The 14,093-nt window shown below is 50.3% G+C and overlaps 1 protein-coding gene and 1 non-coding gene across 2 annotated transcripts in view; both read left to right on the top strand.

Moving 5' to 3' along the window:
• Nucleotides 1-5,983: 5,983 nt before the first annotated feature.
• The window catches only part of MED24 (mediator complex subunit 24), a 15,310-nt gene continuing 7,200 nt past the window's right edge, over nucleotides 5,984-14,093 (top strand). The window contains exons 1-17 of the mRNA XM_023764366.1: nucleotides 5,984-6,046; nucleotides 6,232-6,270; nucleotides 6,589-6,662; nucleotides 7,011-7,243; nucleotides 7,388-7,444; nucleotides 8,846-8,957; nucleotides 9,114-9,264; nucleotides 9,533-9,646; nucleotides 10,167-10,214; nucleotides 10,630-10,712; nucleotides 11,002-11,088; nucleotides 11,530-11,641; nucleotides 12,149-12,291; nucleotides 12,813-12,850; nucleotides 13,255-13,337; nucleotides 13,666-13,844; nucleotides 13,958-14,069. Coding sequence (XP_023620134.1) covers nucleotides 5,984-6,046; nucleotides 6,232-6,270; nucleotides 6,589-6,662; nucleotides 7,011-7,243; nucleotides 7,388-7,444; nucleotides 8,846-8,957; nucleotides 9,114-9,264; nucleotides 9,533-9,646; nucleotides 10,167-10,214; nucleotides 10,630-10,712; nucleotides 11,002-11,088; nucleotides 11,530-11,641; nucleotides 12,149-12,291; nucleotides 12,813-12,850; nucleotides 13,255-13,337; nucleotides 13,666-13,844; nucleotides 13,958-14,069 — 1,728 coding nt within the window. The remainder of the gene's footprint in view (nucleotides 6,047-6,231; nucleotides 6,271-6,588; nucleotides 6,663-7,010; nucleotides 7,244-7,387; nucleotides 7,445-8,845; nucleotides 8,958-9,113; nucleotides 9,265-9,532; nucleotides 9,647-10,166; nucleotides 10,215-10,629; nucleotides 10,713-11,001; nucleotides 11,089-11,529; nucleotides 11,642-12,148; nucleotides 12,292-12,812; nucleotides 12,851-13,254; nucleotides 13,338-13,665; nucleotides 13,845-13,957; nucleotides 14,070-14,093) is intronic.
• LOC111828314 lies at nucleotides 13,088-13,189 on the top strand. Its single transcript, XR_002832155.1, has one exon. It is a non-coding gene; the product is annotated as a small nucleolar RNA SNORD124 (small nucleolar RNA).

The following is a 14,093-nucleotide window of genomic DNA, read 5'->3' as shown; positions in this document are numbered from 1 at the left end:
CCCATCCCATGGGATCGGGCCTAAACTGGCAGTCGGACATCCCCCGAAGGGGTCCCGGATTACGAGAGGATGCAGGCCAGGCTGAGGGACTCCCCGTGCAGAATTTTGTGCACTGGGCCTCTAGTGCAGATATAATAAGCCATCAGTCACAGGATAGGCTTATGATAGTGGCTGGGACAGGGTACTCTGGGAGTCCATGGAAGGGGCACCTAATCCATCCTGAGCAATCAGAGGGATGCGATGTTCAAACCAAGACATGAATGTTGAGTTAGCCAGGCAGATTGATAAGACTGTACATAGTGTTTGACAGTATTTCCACACATACTTGCCAGTGCTGGATAGAATCTTACAGATTTATTTCCAGAGAAGCAAAAAATAACATCATGTTATATTATGTATTTCCATGATTGTGATGTTGAGCATATTTTTATATGCATATCTTCTGTGAATTACTTATGTGTACCATTTGCCCATTTTACTATTGTTAGATTGTTTTCTTTCTTTCTTTTTTTTTTTGGTAACAGCTTTATTGAGCTATAGATCACATACTATATAAATAGTTTACCGATTTAAGGTATATATCTCACTAGTTTTTAGAATACTCAGAGTTGTACAACTATCACCACAATCAGTTTGGAACATTTTCATCATTCCAAGAAGAATTCCTACTTATTTTTAAGTGTCTTTTAAAATAATCTATCTTGCCCTAGTTGGTTTAACTCAATGAATAAGAGTGTCAGCCTGTGGACTGAAAGGTCCCAGGTTCGATTCTGGTCAAGGGCATATGCCCTGGTTTGGGCTTGATCCCCAATAGGGGCGTGCAGAAGGCAGCCAGTCAGTGATTCTCTATCATCATTGATGTTTCTATCTCTCTCTCCCTTTCCCTTCCTCTCTGAAATCAATAAAAATATATTTTAAAAAATCTATCTTGTAATCTTTATCTGTTATATATGTTTTCAATTTTCTTTCTGTCACCTTTAAGTTTGTGATTTTTATTTTCTTGGCATGCAGAAGTTTTTCTTTAAATATTTTTATTGATTTCAGAGAGGAAGGCAGAGGGAGAGAGAGATAGAAACATCAGTGATGAGAGAGAATCATTGATCGGCTGCCTACTGTACACCCCCCACTGGAGATCAAGCCTGCAACCCGGGCATGTGCCCCTGACCAGAATCGAACCCAGGACCCCTCAGTCCGCAGGCCAATGCTCTATCCACTGAGCCAAACCAGCCAGGGTGGCATGCAAAAGTTTTTAATGCATCTGTTGCCAGATTTAGCCTTTTTCCTATGTGGCTTTTGTCTTGCATAAGGGGTTGCCTGCTCCAAGGATCAAAATATATTTTTCTCTAACTTTTGCCAACACTTCACTTTTATTTTTTATGTTTCTCTTCTCTGACACAGTTAAAATTTATTGCAGTGTGAAACAGCCAAGTTTATTTATATATTTTTTCAGACAGATGGACAGTTGTCTCAACTACCTTTATTGAATAGACCATTATTTATCTTAGCCTAAATTTTCTTATAGACAGGATTCCATTTCTTGACATTCTAGTTTATTTTATTGATATATTGGTCTTTTCTTGCACCAGTACTTTATTGTTTTAATTACTGTACCTTTATAATATGTTTGATGCCTGGCTAGGCAAGCCTTCCCATAGTTTTATCTCTCAAAAATTTCTTGACCCAGGCATTTTCATTTCCAGACAAATTTTAGAATCCACTTAAGTTCTTTTTAAAACCCTATTATATTTTGATTGGGAGTTCCTTGACTTTGTGGATTTGGGGAATTTGTGGATTAACTTTAGAAAAATCACTCTGATTGTAGTTTGAAGAATGGGTTGAAAGGGAGTAAGACAGAAGTCAAGGACACGATTTAGTCTGGAATATTTTTGCTGTAAAGAACAAGGGAGTAAATACTTTCTGTTTTGCAGGCCATATAGTTTCTGTCACCACTGTTTTGTCATTATAGCTTGAAAGCAGATCTAGATAATATGTAAATAGTGGGCATGCCTGTGTTCTGATAAAACTTTATTTACAAAAAAGGTGGATAAGCCAGATTTAGGTTGTAAGCCTTAGTTTTCCAACCCCTGATTTAAGCTATTGTAGTAATTCAGGAAAGAGATGATATTAGCATAAACTTGGGAAGTGCCAACCCTGGCTGTTAGAGCATTAGCCTGCAAACCAAAGGGTCTTGGGTTCGATTCCCGGTCATGGGCACCTGGGTTGCAGGTTCAATCCCAGGCCACAGTCGGAGTGAATGTAGGAGGCAACCAATCGATATGTCTCTCCCATATCAATGTTTTCTCTCTCTCTCTCTCTCTCTCTCTCTCTCTCTCTCTCGTCTCTTTCTCCCTCCCTCCCCCCCACTCTCTCTAAAAATCAATGAAAAAAAATCCTTGGGTGAAGATTAACAAAAAAATAAAATAAATAAAAATAAAAAAACTTGGGAAATGGCAGCAGCAAAAAAAAATAAAGATGAATTCAAGTGCAGTGTAGCTCAGTTGGCTGGGCATCGTCCCGTGCAATGAGAGGTTGCCAGTTTGATTCCTGGTTGGGGCACATGCCTGGGTTTCAGACTTAATCCTCCATAGGGGGTGTGCATCCATGTTTCACTCTCCCATTGATGTTTCTCTCTCTCCCTCTCCCTCTAAAAATCAATAAAAACATATTTAAAAAAAGATGAATTCAAGAAGAAGTTAGGAAATGGCATGGAGAGCGGATTTGGTGATTAACTGGAGAAGTGTGAAAGAGAGGAAAAAATCCAAGGTAGTGTCTAAGTTTCTGGTTTGGAGGACTGGCTGAACGATGGGATCGTAGGAAGACAGTGGGAGTAGAGTAGGACTGTTAGGTTTGGGGTGCAGATGAGGGGTGGAGATGGCATGTTTGATTTTGGCCTTGTTACATTTAAGGTGCTTCTGTGGGCTATCAAAGAGAAGATACTGAGTAGGCAGTTGAACATACATGTCTGGAACTCAGAAGGAGAGGCCTAGACTAGAGCTGTTGGTTTAGGAGTCATCCTCTGCAGATGGTAATTGAAACTGTGGGCATGGGTGAGATTGCCCGGAGAGTGTGGAGAGTGAGCAAGGCAGGGAGTGACCAAGCCACATTCCTGACGAACCAATCACATTTAAGGAACACACGCAGGAAAGGAATTCCTTATAGGAGTCCGAGAAGAAGGGGTCAGCGAGGAGAGAAGAAAAGAAAAGCGAGAGAGCGTGGTCTCAAGAAAAGTCACAGGAGGAAGGAGAGGACTGAAGAATGAGGAGGTGTTTCCTGGTGTTAGACGCTGCTGGGAGGTCATTGAGATCAGAACTGAGAACTGTCCATGGGGTGTAACAACAAGAGCTTGTTGATGAGCTTAATGAGAGGATTCATGCCGTGGGAAGGACAGAAGTGATTGGAATGGGTTGAATTGCCAGCAGGAGGTGGGGAGGTAGACAGAGAGTAGAGAGAACTCTTATGCCTGTGAGGAGCAGAAGAGAGGGTGATGGTTAATTGGAAGTGGGAGGTCTGCGGGACGTTCCTTTAAAAATAGAAGAATCTTGAGATGTGTAAACACTGATGGGAAAAGCAAGAGGGATAAAGAGGCTGAAGTAACAGTGAGAAATAAATGTACATGGAAGACCTTCATGACTTCCAGAGTGCTGTGCAAAATTAGTCATTTATTTTTCCTTCAGAGTTAAGAGGCTCTTTGGTCCAGTGCTGTGCTCAGAGGTACTGGGGAGCAGCTGGGGTGTGGACTATGAAGAGCAGAGGAGGCTAGAGAGCAGCTGCGGGTCGGTCTGGGCTGGCGAGGTGTGCAGCGGCCTCATAGACGTCTCCGTCCCTGGGCTGCTGGTAGTTTATTGCTCCTGCGTTGATGGATATATTAAGACTGGAATAGGTTAAATCCTGCTGTTAAAACAGTTCACCACGTGGAAAGTATTTTTAGGTCTCTAGAGTAGAAGTGCCTTATTGATACTGTTGGCAAAAATTTACCGAACAGAATCCTGAATTTGGAGAGCATATAAACATATAACCAATGACATCCTTCAGAACATGCAGAATTGGGGGTGTCTCTTCTGGTAGTTTGGGGTCTGTTTCTAGTGGGGACATCCAGCTCCCCCTTCAGGTTGGTATCCAACAAGGTTCCGTTCTCTGCCAAGCTCTTGCTATGGGGACATCAGTTATAAATAAACAAACACTCGCCTGGAACGTTACGGTCATCCTGCCCAGGCAGGCACCCAACTTCCTGATCACTGTCAGACACCAGCGTTGGCTTCACAGCGTCCTGCTGAGAGTGGCACTAAACACTAATTGTGTATTTAAGTCTTCTGTGTGCTTTGCACCTGTTTAATCCAAGAATATTCGTTAAAGATGTCTGAACAGAGAGCAGTCTGTTCACATGATGGGAAAATAAGACATGAAAGGCATCGCCATGCATGTAAAGTTCACCCTACTAAGGTCATCGAGGCTGACTTAGCTTTCTTCTTAAATCTTTGGAAAGTTCTATTTTTCTAGTGAAGAAAACCCACAAGGCAGGTAACTAATTATCTTGACAGTTTCTGTCATTGTATTTTGCTTTTTTATTTGGTGTATTGTGCCACTGATTTTGAGTATACAATTGTGACTGTTTTCTGTAGTATTACCCATTTTATCAGCATGCTATATTATTATTTTTTAGAATATCACAACTTAAAAGATTTTTTTGTGGGGTTTAATTTCACTCAGGACAAATTATTTCTTTTGAATTATATCTCTGACCTTATGGTAATAAGTAGGTTTTACTAATAGAAATTTGTTTTAAGGTAAATTTCCCCCCCAGAACGTTAGTTACATGACATCTTAGATATCATAATGAAAGACACATCAATTATGAAAGAGAATTCATCGGTCGAAAACAATAAAAACTTACGGAGAACCTACTGCCTGCTGGGCCCCAGGTTGGGTTCTAGAGAAACAATAATACCTTTTAAAATTCTGTTTAACTTTAAAAAGCCACATGTGGCTAATGGCATCGCTATTGTCCAGTGCAGCTTTAGAAGCTACTTTGGGAAATGCTGATCTAAGGGTGTGTTTTTACTTATTCATTCTATAAACATTGTCAACAAGTTCATGGGTCACCGAGTAAAAGCGTCCTTATCCTCACAGAGCTTCTAGTTCGGTGGGGGCAGCAGGCACCAGCTGTGCAGTGATGGGCACAAGGGGGTTACTTGGAGCACAGAGGATATTTCAGCTTTGGGTGGGAGGTTGGGGTCGATCAGAGAAGGTGCCCTGGTGGAGTCCTCGAGAATAACTCCTAGGAAAATGAGTAAGAGGTGAAGAGTGGAATTCACTACCGATGTCAAGGTGCAGTTACTACCTAGTCACTGCAAGAAATGTGTGCTTGTCTCCAGTTCTTTTTTATTTTATTGATTTCAGAGAGGAAGGGAGGGAGGAAGGGAGGGAGGGAGGGAGGGAGAGAGAGAGAGAGAGAGAGAGAGAGAGAGAGAGAGAGAGAGAGAAACATCAGTGATGAAAGAGATTCATTGATTGGCTGCCTCCTGCACGCCCCCCACTGGGAGTCAAGTTCACAACCCCAGCATGTGCACTGACCAGGAATCAAACCATGACCTCCTGGTTCATAGGTCAACGCTCAACCACTGAGCCATGACAGCCGGGCTGTTCTTGTCCAAACAAAATCACTCTTTTTTTTTTTTAATATATTTTATTGATTTTTTAACAGAGAGGAAGGGAAAGGGATAGAGAGTTAGAAACATCGATGAGAGAGAAACATCGATCAGCTGCTTCCTGCACACCCCCCACTGGGGATGTGCCCACAACCGAGGTACATGCCCTTGACCAGAATCGAACCTGGGACCCTTCAGTCCGCAGGCCAAAGCTCTATCCACTGAGCCATACTGGCTAGGGCAAAATCACTCTTGATAGAAGTTGTAGGAGTATAGGAACATAACCATTCTTCTGTCCGCCGGCAGTCAGTTAGACTCTATATAGTGGACAGTGAAACATGGCACCTTTGAATGCCCCAAATCATCTTCTGAATGGGTTCATGCTTAGGATGTCATTTGCGGTGAGTCTGATAGAGGGAGGAATGGAGACAATGCCTAGTGTTTTGTCTTGTTCAGTGGGCTGAGGAAGGCTTCTTGAAAGGGTTGAGGTTTTAGGAGAGCTGCCGCAACTTGAAGTGTCAGCGCTTGTTCCGTTCAACTGTGGAACACCGGTTGTCTGAACTTTATCTTTTTTCTTTCCCTCCAGATGGTGTCCTACTCCTCTGTCCTCACAGCTATCAGTAAGGTATGATCATAGCTACCCAGAGGCTGGGTGGGGGCCAGGGGAAAAGATACGATCATAACGGAGGGGGCCCCACCTCCTTGAATGCTCTGATCATGTGGCCACTGAGGCTGGACAGGCAGCCCACGCTGCCTCTGGCTGGCATAGCTGCCTTTCGCTGGAAGGGAGAGCATCCTGGGAAGCGGGGGCTGGCGATTAGCCAATCTCCAGTGTTGAAAGGGTGCCCATTCTGAAACCTGAGGTGGGAGGAAAGATGAGTGTCCCATCTGCCTCGTGTGAGACCAGCGGTTGACTGTAGCATCACCTCTGTTCTTTCCACAGTTTGATGACTTTTCCCGTGACCTGTGTGTCCAGGCGTTGCTAGATATCATGGACATGTTTTGTGACCGACTAAGGTAATAGCAGGGGTGAGGGGCTCACAACCTCCAGCATTAGCTCAGTGTAAAGGAGAAGCTCCAAGTAGAGAGACTCTGTGGCTCCCCACACTTCTCCCCCCTGCTCACCCACACCCACCCATCCCCATCCTTTTCCACTTAGTCCTTAGGACAGAAATGCCTCTTCTCGATTGGGAGTAGCTCGTTTGAAATCTTGTCTAGTGGAAATCAACAGGGCTGTCTTCCCTAGGACTTTGCTAGCTTCCCAACTCTCTTCCCTAGTAGGAAGTGCCAGGCCCTCTGGGAACATTGGTGTGGGTCAGATTTCAGCCTTTGGAGCGGAGACAGATTTTGCATCCTTTCCCGTAGCTGTCATGGCAAAGCAGAGGAGTGCATCGGGCTGTGCCGGGCCCTTCTCAGCGCCCTCCACTGGCTGCTGCGCTGCACTGCAGCCTCTGCCGAGCGGCTCCAGGAGGGGCTGGAGGCTGGCACTCCAGCTGCGGGGGAGAAGCAGCTTGCCATGTGCCTGCAGCGCCTGGAGAAGACCCTCGGCAGCACCAAGAACCGGGCCCTGCTCCACATCGCCAAACTCGAGGAGGCCTGTATGTCCCCTCGTCCCCCTGAGCCCCACCTGCCACTGCTCCCATATCCGGTTCTTTAATTGCGAGGGGAGAGGCAGGATGGCATCCCACTTTTTTCCAGGAGGATCTGAAATCATCCCACTTCCTTTTTTTTCTCCCCATAAGCATTGCATACATCCCAGGGACTTGGGCAGGGTGGCACCCGAGCCAATCAACCAACAGGTATTTACTGAGCCTTATTGTATGCCCAGCACTCTGCCAGGTGCTGGGGGCGGGGGGGTGGGGGGCTGCTGAAGGAGCATGTGGCAGGGTCCCTGCCTTCAACCAGTATACATGCCAGTGGGGAGCAAGACTAGTGTGCAATATACGTGGAAAAAATTAGAGGACAAGGCAAGCACGTGATCCACCCCTGTGTTTGTCTCCATGTTACTGATCATCTGAAAAACAGATGACTGTGTTTGAGCATTGCCTAACACGTCCTTTAGACATGATGCCTGTCTGCTGCCAGGCCTACTGGGCCGTACACCTCTCGACTCAAGTGCACACGTTAAACATTGGAACTCTCCAGAGCCTGCGATCAGACAGATCACCTGGTGGGAGGGAGGGTTCTGATATTCCGGACGTGGGGCCGAAGGCCGCAGTCTTGCTGTGCCTGGGACCACTGAGGATCTGTATTTCTCCAACAATGAAAATGCTAGAATGGGTTACCTCCAGGTCTTCAAGGCCTGGTTGAAGAACTTGTAGGATTAGTATATTTGTTACTTCCCAAAATATATTTTATTGTCTGTGTAAAGTACGGAAAGGTGACCACGATGTAAAAATTGGCTATGTTGACAGTTTCTTACCTATCTTGAGGACTTGAAAAATGTTTATTGGCTGCAAAATGAATGAATATTTAGCTTAATGGATCTCAGGTCCCACCTCCCCCATGCTACATATAGGTTAATGGGCTAGTTGGTGCCATTCTTCATCAATTGACCCTCTGGAATTGTAACTAGGATAAGTGACTTATAATTAAGTGCTAAATCATGCAGTATAGACCATGAATTCAGGCATTTAGGAGAGATCAGTGGGTTGGACCAGTTGGGTGAGTTGTTAAAGCCGCTGGGGCTTGAAGGGAGGCTTGAAGGATAGTGAGAGTTGGCGAGGTGATGCGTGGGAGGGGCATTTCCGAAGGGAGGACAGCTAGAGCCAAGGCCCAGACGGGGTGGAGGATACAGAAGGAGGTGTAGGAGTCCAGCTTGTCTGAGTTGGAGAGTGTTGGCTACTTGCAAGGCTGGCACACTCCTGAAGTGATCTGGGGCCACCTCCCTGTTCCAGCCTCTGGACTCCCCTCCCCGCCCCACCCCTGCCTCTGCCACTGCCTGTCTCTAAAGTCAGCTGCACGCATCCCTTCAGGCAGGCTTCTGGGATTGGTTTCTAGGGGCTTCCCTGTTGGTGTGCAGCCTCCTTCTAGGAACAGCACATGCTGCCCCCAGGCCCCCAGCCCCCATGTCACCCTCAGGGGAAGCCTCCTTGCGTGGTTTTGTGGGCCCAGGGGGTGCCAAAGTTGAGGAGTTTGGGGCTACTCTCTCCCTCTCCTCTGTTTCCCATCATGTTCCTGCATTTCCTTTTCTCCACCAGCCTCCTGGACAGCTATTGAACATTCTCTCTTGAAGCTTGGGGAGATCTTGGCCAATCTCAGCAACCCCCAGCTCCGGAGCCAGGCTGAGCAGTGCGGCACACTCATTAGGAGGTACCCAGCTCCCAGGCCGATGGTGGGGAAGAGAGAGGGGAAAGGCCCTGGGTGGGGGTGGGTCGTGTGGCACCTGGCCCCGACCCTTCTGCTCCCCCCTGCTCGCCAACGCTTCCCAGCTCACCAAACGCCACCCCTGTGGATCTGTCCCCTCAGCATCCCCACGATGCTGTCCGTGCACTCCGAGCAGCCGAACAAAACTGGCTTCCCCACAGTCCACGCGCTGGTCCTGCTCGAGGGCACCATGAACCTGACAGGCGAGACCCAGCCCCTGGTGGAGCAGCTGATGATGGTGAAGCGCATGCAGGTGGGTGGGCCAGAATTGCCTCTCTGTCCCCAAGGCGGCGACCGTTTGTGTGCAAGAGGGAGGATTCTCTGGTCCTTCTGGGAGACATGGGGTTTCTCCTATTCATGGGAAAGTGACTCCCAGTCTTGTACGGTTCTGCCAACTTACCAACGTCCCTGGCTCTCGTGTTCCTGTTTCCCAGTTGTAACCCAGCCTGATGCCCGGGGGCCTGCAGAGGTGAAGGGGGGAATGGGGCCCCTCTCAGGCCTTGCCTTGGGTCTTCCTGCAGCATATCCCCACTCCACTTTTTGTCCTGGAGATCTGGAAAGCTTGCCTCGTGGGCCTCATCGAGTCTCCCGAGGGTACGGAGGAGCTCAAGTGGACGGCCTTCACCTTCCTCAAGGTACCTGGGACCTGGAGCAGCGGGAGAGCCCGTCTGGGGATGGTCCTCGGCAAAAGCAGCGACTCCCTGGGCCTTTGCCCGTGTTTCTCCCGCTGGCGTCACGCCCAGCCTGCCGGGTCCCCCAGCACTAGTTCCCATCGATTCTTTTCTCTGAGTCCCAGGGCCATATTTAGCGCGCTGGCAGCTCCTGCTGTGTCTTAGCACACAGGTGCTCCTTAGCTCTGTCTTCAGCCAGATTCCTACAGGGCAGTCATGGGAGCCAGGGAAGCAGGCTGCAGTCCTTGAAGCAAGGACTCCACTTCTGCTTATGGCATTTCCTCGTTGAGCCAGCAGACGGGGGGGTCCCTGTGTCCTGTAGGCTGAGGGCACCGGGCACTTAGGTACCGTCGCTTTCTGATTTGGCTTCTAGAATGCTTTCACTTTCAGGGCAGGGGTGTTCTTGTCTCTCTGCCCAGAGCAGGGGCCGGAGGGGCTGCCTTCAATTCTGGGTGAAAGAGAAAAACTTGTGCTCATCCTCTAGATTCCACAGGTTTTGGTGAAGTTGAAGAAATACTCTCATGGGGACAAGGTGAGTAGAAGAAATGAGACGGAGGGGTCATAGGAGCAGGTAGATCCTTGTCTCTGCCCTGGAGAAGCAAGAGCAAGGAGAGGGTCGCTGAACTGGGCAGGAGTGTGTCCTTGTTCCTGTGGGAAGGGGAGTGTGTATGCACCTGAGCATCTGTGTGCACCACACACAGGCACCCAGTCTCCAGAGAGAAGGCAGCCGGGCTGCTCAGGAGGCAGGGTTGCCTGAGATGATCAGGACCCGGGTGGCCATGGAGGGCGATGCCCCAAACTTCCCCCCATTGTAGTCACTGGCAGCCAGTGGGTAGGCACGGCCGACTCGTAGGCTTTTATATCCAGCGGTGTCCTTGTGAGCCTGCCGCAGGCTGTGGGTGGGGAAGAAGACGGAGAAGCCAGAGGGCATTTCTGGCTCTCTGTAGGACTTTACCGAAGATGTCAATTGTGCCTTTGAGTTCCTGCTGAAGCTCACACCCTTGCTGGACAAAGCTGACCAGCGCTGCAAGTACGAACTCCCCTGCACTCGACGGGGAAGTGTCCTGGGCTCTCCCACTGCTCTTCCTGCCAGATACGCCTCAAAGGACCGTCTTACTGTTCGCCCCCCTTGGCAGGAGCAGGAGGCAACAGCCTCCTAGTTGCCAAATGCCCGAGCCCCACTCCCCTCCCCCTTCCCTCTGGCGCTCCGAACGTTCTTTATCCTGGGGGAGGGAGGATCCCGGGCTGGGACCCTTGCTGCTGCCCCTCAGGAATCCCTGCTCTGGGCCCAGTCCCCTCATCATCTTTCTCCCTCACAGCTGTGACTTTACAGACTTCCTCCTTCAGGAATGTAGGAAGCAGGGGCTTCTGTCTGAGGCCAGTGTGAACAACCTGATGACCAAGCGGTGAGTGTGAGCTCCCTGGGGCCGGTCCACGCACCCTTGGCCCTCCCTCCCTCCTGTCCAGACTGGGCTACTGGGTGCCTTTCCGCTCCTGTCTAGAGTTTGGGTTGCGGGTGCCTGGGGCCAGGAGACACTGGTTTCTGCAGACTAGGGCTTTGCCCCATTAGGTACTGTGCTTTGACTCTCGGCCTCCTTCGTGATCAAAGTCAAAATCCTAAATCTTCCTCCAATCTTAAATGAACTTTCAGAACAGGTGTAATGACCAATGACCAAAGGAAGCGATTGGATATTGGAGACGCTTTCATAGGTGTCACCATGGCACCAGAGGTTCTCCTGTGCTTCCCCCCTTCTCTGTGCCTCTGCTCCTGGGGCTGGATAGGGAGCATGTCAGGGACTTATCTCTGTTCCTCTTCTCTTCTCTGGGCCGAATGGTAATGGCCGCAGTGCAGCAGACCGGGAGCACGCACCCCAGCAGAAATCAGGAGAGAACGCCAACATCCAGCCCAATCCTGGGCTGATCCTCCGAGCGGAGCCCACTGTTACCAACATCCTCAAGGTGAGTGCGCCCGTCCCTTGTCACCAGGGTCGTCTCTTCCCTCTTTCCAGTTTTCCCTCTACTTCCAGATGAATACACAGAGGCCATAGACCTCCCTCTTCTGGCTTCTGTACATAGTTACTTGGGAAGTAGAGAAAGGGGGACCTTCCGCAAGGGAAGCTGCCATTGAAAACTAACATGTATTGAGCATCACTTGTAAGCCAGGCACTGTGGTAGGTGCTTTCACGTAGCTCGTCTTGTGCAGAAACAATGGAGAATTTCACAGCAGGGACCTCACCTGCCCGGTCCTGCCACCCTTGTCTCAGTTGAGTTTCGAGGGATGGTTTTGGCGAGCAAAGATAAGATTTTAGAGACTGTTTTCCAGATTGGAATCAGAAAGACGTAGGTTAAGTTGCAGGTCCTGGTGTACCATTGAATGGAGACGTGCAGAGAGAGAGACTGTGGCTAGGCTGTATCTGGGGGGGTCTTCAGTGTTCTTCAGGACTTGATTTCCTGTCGTGTCCCCAGACGATGGATGCAGACCACTCCAAGTCCCCGGAGGGGCTGCTGGGGGTCCTGGGCCACATGCTGTCTGGGAAGAGTCTGGACTTGTTGCTGGCTGCAGCCGCTGCCACTGGGAAGCTTAAGTCCTTCGCCCGGAAATTCATCAAGTAAGGAAGGCCGAGCTCTGGCCAGGGCCGGGGAGGCATGTCTGAAGTAAGAAGTAGCGGGATGGGGCGGGGCCCTGGGGTCTGGGTCTCCCAGGATGCTCAGTCCAAGGCAGAGCATCCCAGCTGGAGGCCCTGGGGGAGGACCGTTTCTTTGGACATGGAGCCTCGTTGCTCTTCCGCTGAGGATGACGTGGAGGAGTTCCAGGAGGTGACAAGGCGGTGAACGGTGGTGTGGAGGGGTTCTGTGTGCCCAGGTGTTAACCGGGGGCTCTCCAGTTCTGTGGACTGATTTTTGTTAACCTGCAATTTGATCTGTAGAAATTGTTCTATTCAGTGAGCCATTCTCTAGGTTTTGGGAATCTTTAAAAATGAAGTTCTCTCTTCTGTAGCAGTGGTGTTCATTTTAAGTTTGACCTGTAATTGGGACTAGTGAGTGCTCTGGGGTGGGTGTGGTTCCCCACCCCCAGCTGTCACTCCGCCCTTGCTCTGGTTGATGCGGCCTCTCTCCATTCCCTCCACAGTTTGAACGAGTTCACGACACACGGCAGCGAAGAAAGCAGTAAGTCAGCTCTGCACACCCCAGGCCCGGTGGGCACTGAGAGACGGGTGTGGGGGGAGAGCTTACGGGGGAAGAGGATGCCTTATGTGGGTCCTGGGAGGCTCTTCTCCCGAGTGATGACGCATGAAGCCTGTGGGAGGCTTGAGAGGGTGATGCTGGGAAAGGGTTCTACAGCCACCCCTTTGTCCCCCCTTAGGATTGGGTTGGGTGTTGGGGGGAAAGAGGGTATCGGGAGTCTGAATCCAAGGAAGGAATGATGTTCCAATTGAGACTCAAGAAAAGGATTCTGAGCCTCAGAGCTTTGAAGGAGACACTGGCTCTGACCTTCCCTGAGATGATCCTGACCCAGACAAGGGCGTGGGGCCCTGCCCTGGGCTGCGGGTCAGCCTTCTCATCCTTCACAGCCAAATCGGCCTCCGTCCGAGCCTTGCTCTTCGACATCTCCTTCCTCATGCTGTGCCACGTGGCCCAGACCTATGGCTCCGAGGTGAGTGAGGAGAGCAGGCAGGTGAGGGGCAAGAGGGAAGGAAACAGCCCATATCTCTCCCCCTGTCACCCCTCCCCTCCCACCCCACCCCTGTCAGGTTCTTGGTGCCGAAATCAGGCATCCACCCAGAGAATGTAATGGAAGTGAGCAGAGGCCCGCCTGGTCGCATCCCAAATCCTTCAGTGCCGGATCCCCGACCACTAGGTGGCAGCACCGCCCTCCTCTTTCCCTGTAGCTGGTTTGCCCCCAGTTCTCCAGGCGACAAATGGGAGCAGGAAGCACCAGGGCAGGTTCCCCCACTCGGCTGGTGACTCGCCTCCTCTCCCAGGTGATCCTGTCTGAGTCGAGCGCAGGGGCAGAGGTGCCCTTCTTTGAGACCTGGATCCAGACCTGCATGCCCGAGGAGGGCAAAATCTTGAATCCTGACCACCCCTGCTTCCGGCCGGACTCCACCAAAGTGGAGTCCCTAGTGGCCCTGCTCAACAACTCCTCCGAGATGAAGCTGGTGTCAGTGCCTGGGCGCCCACTCCCAGGGGCGGTGGGGGTGCCGGTCCCTCTCCCTCAGCCCACCCCTCGTTCCCCTGGTGATTCTTCTCCCCCCGCCCCGCCCCCCCTCGCAGGCAGATGAATTGGCACGAGGCCTGTCTCAGCATTTCAGCCGCCATCTTGGAAATCCTCAACGCCTGGGAGAACGGGGTGCTGGCCTTCGAGTCCATCCAGGTAGCCCTCCCCCCCCCCCCCCCCCTTTCAGGAGGC

Source organism: Myotis lucifugus, unplaced genomic scaffold (genome assembly GCF_000147115.1).
Source record: "Myotis lucifugus unplaced genomic scaffold, Myoluc2.0 scaffold_329, whole genome shotgun sequence".
Classification (NCBI taxonomy): domain Eukaryota; kingdom Metazoa; phylum Chordata; class Mammalia; order Chiroptera; family Vespertilionidae; genus Myotis; species Myotis lucifugus.
Note: the sequence above shows the minus strand (reverse complement) of the source record. Positions and strands in the feature narration are given on the sequence as shown.